Below are 5,653 nucleotides of genomic sequence, written 5' to 3' on the forward strand. Positions count from 1 at the left end.
CTCCAAAAGATGCTCCCCTAAAGTTCCTCTTATCTTGAGCATTTTTTCAATTAGTGCTCAACTGTATCAACTTTACAAATCTTCCTCTGTTGCAATTCAGGTATATTAGCACTAAATTTTGCTTTATATGCATGTGCCACCATTAAATTATATAGCAAGTAACTTAACTTCACTAAAGTCAGATCTTCTCCAATCTCCTAATTTTAATTGCAAGTGTTGTTAATATGATTGGCTATCAAACTACCATATAAGTGGTTATTTTCGAGGGTTGCAAATTTTGCAGATTTCTTTCTGATTTGCAAAAATAAAATTCGCAAAAAGCAATTAAATACAGTACCTGCATGGCACACATGATAGAATTTGTGAATTTAAAATCTGTGATTTGGAATTTTAGTAGATTTTGCAAAAAAATAAGACCCATAAAAATTACCAGCTATACAGTATCAATTTCGCCAAAGAGCAATTTCCTCAAAATTTTACCTTTAAATATAAAGTGAATTTTTGACACAATTTAAACATTTTGTATAATGTAAAGAGACCAATAATTTCCCATTGCCATGCCATTTTTTATGAAGCAAAAAGTACATGCAGGGTCATTTTGGAAATGTTTCCTTTGGTAATTCATGCTTTCTTCTTTATAGGCTAATTAAGTTCATGAGTGCTAAACAAGTTCTATCTGATATGCACAACTTATGTCTATAAGATTCAGTGGATTAATCTTTTTATTATCTTTCATCCCCGAAACTGTTTGGACTAAGACCAGATGCAATGAACTAAACTCAAGTAGTCAGTTTAATTGATATTGTCATTTAAAAACTTCCAAAAAGTATAATTAATTTTGTCACAAATAATTTCTGTCATGAGTTGTGCTTAGTCACTTTTCCCCAAGTTTTGAATATTTTACCTGATTCTGAAGAAAGAGATACCTGTATATTCATTAAATATACTATTATTGTTATTGTAACTACTAATATGATACTCTTCTGTTAATGTATTTTGAATTATATTAAAATGCTGTTCATTTACTACCTCATTCTATCTAAAAGATGAAAGTATTAAGTGTATGTAAGTACAGGGGAACAGTAATCTACGAAATTAGTTCTACCAGACATATGAACTGTGAAATATTTGGAATTAGACCACAGGAATAGAACTGTGGTAAATGTACATGTACATCATACAAGCAAAGAATATTGAGTGGTAATTAGTGGGTAAAACTAGCAAAAATGAACAACATGCAAATGAGATAATGAAAACAATAACTCGAAAAATTAATAAAATGCATTGGTTGCCTGTTTTTGTGAAAATTCAAAAAATTATAAAAAACAATTAGTACTTCCAGACTACTCTGTCTTGTATAAGGTTATAGTTAGGGTAAGTATTGAGACAAGTCTCTTTGTGTTGTTTGTCTAGCTTGAGCCTTGTTATATTTTTATTATTTAATACTGAATGGAGAACGAGTAGTATTGACTTCGTAGACAATGAAGTACCTCTTAGATTTAGTTCAACCAGTGATGAGTTATTGAGGAGTAGGTGAGAAAGAGCTTGTCCACTAGTAGAAGTAATGAGAGGATTATAAGAAAGATCTAGTGAGATAAGTGTAGAGTTGTTTTCAAGTGTTTGACAGATATTAATAACTCCTCTATCGCTGATGGAATCATACCTAATGTCTAGTTCTTGTATTGTTTTATTATTAGTTAGTAGTATACACAAGTACTGGATACAATCGTTAGTTAATGGAGTGTACCATATATCAAAACTCCTCAAGTGTAATGTTTGCAGTGTAGCTGATGATAGTAGAGATACTGTACTATTGGTAGATGAGTAACGGAGTTCAATCCTTTTATGAAAATTACTAATAATGCTAATTACTTCACTACACTGAACTGGAGATGGAGATGTAAGAGATAGCCAGTCATAGTACCAGTTGACACTCCCAGTGACTCCTAAGAAAAACTAAAGGATTATACTTATATGCATGCACTTAGATACTAATCACATTTATTTTTGCATCATGTGAACATAAACATAACATCATGTGGTGCCAGACTACCGTCCAGCAACTCTCATCATTATACAAACAGAGAATACTTTAGACATTAACATGTTCATGTGTACATTATTATATAATTCATAGCAACAATTAGCATAATGATACTGACTGTCACAATAATCACAATTACTGAATAACTGGTTTTGTTAATTTGCTGGAATCTATGTGAGCACAAATTAAAACGGCAGTAATCTTGCCTACTCTAATTCAATGCGTATGCATTGCTGTGTGTGCGTCAATTATTAGTCCGCCAATAGTATGTATTTTCATCCTCTGATAAAACTAGCTGTATGGTATTACCTTGATCATATTGTTCCTTGTCTTGTCTCAGTGCAAATATCACTATAGGATCATCATTTATAGTCTCCAAGAAAAGAGAAGCTTTCTCATCATTACTAGATGATTCATTCCTTAACTTCTGTAGAACAGGAAGGGATACTTCTTCCACTGACAGTATAAACTCTAACAACTGAAGAGTCTCTAACATTGAGTAAACACAACTACTAGGAATGAGTCCATCAACACCGGACGCCAGGGATCTTCCTCTCCACCAAAAACTGTTCAACTTTTTATAAATTTCTAGCTGCTCTCCTTTAGTGAATGAAAGATCATCACTATCAATGGGATGATAGTCATAACGAGCAGTGTAAATGCATGTAGATTCTGCTGTTGATGATTGTGTACACTGATCATTTTCTATACAATACAATTATATCAATCAGTTAGCAATATAAATCTAAATACAACATACTGTACATGTTTGTCTTTTGACTGATCAACAGCTGTGTTATTGATATATTTTCCTGTAGTAACTCAATCTCTTTTCTATACTGAAATAATGCCTCCTCTCTTCCTGTGATGAGGTAATATAGATAAATTTCCGTTTAGATTCAGTACCTGCTTTCATTAGGAGAGAAGTTCGGAAATACTGAGTCTCTGATTTCTTTGATTTGAATACTTCATTTATCAACTTCCCTCTAGTCAGTAGCTTCACTTTTAGTTTAGGCTCTACAGCAAATGACACAATAAAAATATTAATTAAATAGATAATTATTATGACTACAATACCTGGAGTCTGTAGTGTCCTTTCAATATGCTCTATGCAAGACAAATAATTATCTTCTCATCAATCAATAACTATAAATGTATACCTTCTCTTTGATTGATGACACTCTCCTGTTCAATAGTTATGGATCCTACATACCATTAGTATATCACTAATTGAGTTACAGAACAACTCACACACCTTTGTAATCAAGTAAAGTCATGAGTTCTAGTTCCTGTCCATCAGCTAGTTTCATCTCCTCTACAAGACACTCATTATTCATTACCTATAATTAGTACATAATAGAGCTGAAACGGATGTGGTATTTCACTATCCGGATATCCTGTTGAAATTTTTTTCGGATATTTGCCGGATAGTTAATTAATAAAAGTTAATTAGTTAGTGACTGCAGACATCAAAAAAGCAAAGTTTTTATTCCCCAGGATGTTATTCTTGTACATTTCTGGTAGTTAAGAAGCTCAAAAATGATTAAGAAGTGGCTGATGAGGTTGGTAGCTTCAAGAACTTACTCTTTTATTGCTGGTCATTAACTGACAGAATTGCATTAATTAGTTATAAAGTCTAGTTATTAAGTTTAATTATCCTATTTGTCAAAAATTACTATCCGGATACTAAATTTATAAACGGATATCCGGATAATCAGGATATCTGTTTCAGCTCTAGTACATAATATTAAACAAGGTCTCAAACAGTTACAGTATCTTATACCTTGCATCTGATCCTTTCATCATAGACAGTGTAGTGGCCAATGGTTAGTCTAACTAAAGTGAATTCCTTTATTAAGACAGTTAGGTTGTCTTGTGCTTCAAAGAGAAGAGCAGCTAGTAGATGATGTGGTGCATAACAAATGATAACAATAGAGTTGACAGGACAGGTCACTTTAACAATCAGTCTCTTGTTCAAGTCAGTAAATGCTTTTTTTAACAAACGTCTAATATCATCCAGTGAGTGCTGATCAGGTGTCCAATCCAATACAAACTGAACTGTCTCACACTTTAGTGAACTGATGTCAGCTGATAGTTTCTTATTCAGCAAGAAGTCCAGAGAAATTTTCGAACAAAATTCATTCACTTCTTCCTTGTATTCTACTATCAGTTGTTTAGCTTCACTTATGTTGTAGAATATTGCAATGTTCTCCACTGCTGAAATATTTATGACGTTGCATTTAGTTAATACAATCGTCATTGCATTTTGTACAGAATCAGCAGAGGAGAGCTGTGAATCAAGCTCTGGAAAACACTGTCGAAGAAATATTAGGAAAGTAATGAGTATTGAAACTTTTTTGGAAACTATTTGAAGAATTCTAAAACAAAATATTCCAAATTTTCCTCTCATTGCATCAAAAGGATACTGATGGACTGCTTCACACATGTGAAATACTTCAACTATAATCAGTCTATATTTTTAAATATTAATTATGATTTAATTTTATACCTGATCCAATTGATCCTGTAGCATTACTGGTTGATATGACTGCAATATCTATAAAATATATAGTTTTAATTATCATCAAATGCAATAATGACCTGTATGAGCTCTTGGTACAGCTAATTCTGTAGATTGATTGGAGAATAAATTAGTATTCACTGTTGTACCAGTAACAACAGCTGTAGTCACAGATCTGTTAATCATTTCATCTATTATAAAACAAAATAATACAGTAATCTTATTACTGTTTTACTTACCATAATCTTTAATAATATCTTGGCCTAAAGGTTTAGTTTCTTCTAATTCCATTAATATATTTCCTAGTGACCTTAGCTTACTGTGATCATCAGATACAGCAATCATTAATACTCTTAATGTATCACCTAATGAGCCACCACATCTCTCAATCTTCCTTTGTGTATCCTCAGTGATTAATCCTTCTGTATATAACAACTGGATACAACTATCTGTGAGAGATACTTGTGATATTCTATCACTGTAATGCTGGAATATCTGACTAGCAGGATCATCATCTATAAGTTATACATAGATCTGAAAACTTTGTGTCAATGATTCAATTAATGCTTATTGTATGTACTGTTTGTATGTGAACTTTACATGTATTACGGATGAGTGTAGCAGGGGACCAGATAAAAGCGGGAGACGGAGCGGGAGTTACGCCTATACAAGAAGTGGGAGTTGACGGAGATCAGCAAACAACCTGAGCCTGCATGTATTGTAAATATTAAAGTTGCAGTAGTGCTTAAGCCTTCAGTAATATTGCAGAGATATTGAAAGAAATTATCCAAAGAGTGGTACTTGTAAAAAAGGAACCTGCATTCCAAACTGAAGTATTCTGATCAACAGTATCCATGAAGTTTTGTCTCCCCTGAGGCCTTAGGAATATGCTGTACATCTGGAGATAAGATCTAATGAAAAATGATACAAATTTCTTTCTGTGTCAGCTGAAGAACAAAACTTTGCGTCACATTGTCTCAGAAGTTTGATGAAGTCTCCACACATGACAAAATGTAGACAAAAAACTGTCTGCAATTCTGTTCAATGGCAGCTATAAATGTCCCATCGCCAGTGAGAGGAAGGTTATG

General features: G+C 32.8%; 1 protein-coding gene across 1 annotated transcript; it reads right to left on the reverse strand.

Annotated features, from left to right (window-relative positions):
- Positions 1-1,127: 1,127 nt before the first annotated feature.
- LOC109586842 (uncharacterized) lies at positions 1,128-5,253 on the reverse strand. The gene is made up of 12 exons (XM_020003066.1): positions 5,166-5,253; positions 4,805-5,080; positions 4,646-4,756; positions 4,554-4,601; positions 3,828-4,504; positions 3,300-3,384; positions 3,205-3,249; positions 3,122-3,151; positions 2,951-3,061; positions 2,805-2,906; positions 2,354-2,749; positions 1,128-1,946 (listed from the first exon to the last, which is right to left on the reverse strand). The coding sequence occupies exons 2-12, from the start codon at positions 4,908-4,910 to the stop codon at positions 1,330-1,332; spliced, it is 2,328 nt and encodes a 775-aa protein (XP_019858625.1). The 5' UTR covers positions 4,911-5,080; positions 5,166-5,253; the 3' UTR covers positions 1,128-1,329.
- Between the last annotated feature and the right edge of the window lie 400 nt (positions 5,254-5,653).

The sequence above is a fragment of the Amphimedon queenslandica genome, unplaced genomic scaffold (assembly GCF_000090795.2).
Source record: "Amphimedon queenslandica unplaced genomic scaffold, v1.1 AMPQUscaffold_12765, whole genome shotgun sequence".
NCBI classification, from domain to species: Eukaryota; Metazoa; Porifera; class Demospongiae; order Haplosclerida; family Niphatidae; genus Amphimedon; species Amphimedon queenslandica.

What these genes read in the sequence shown, in the direction of transcription:
- LOC109586842 (XM_020003066.1), bottom strand. Translation starts at nt 4,910, where the DNA reads ATGATTGCTGTATCTGATGATCACAGTAAGCTAAGGTCACTAGGAAAT. An exon ending in TACAGGATCAATTGGATCAG is followed by an intron (nt 4,505 to 4,553) that starts GTATAAAATTAA and finishes GACTGATTATAG; the next exon opens with TTGAAGTATTTCACATGTGT. An exon ending in GACTTTACTTGATTACAAAG is followed by an intron (nt 3,250 to 3,299) that starts GTGTGTGAGTTG and finishes AATGGTATGTAG; the next exon opens with GATCCATAACTATTGAACAG.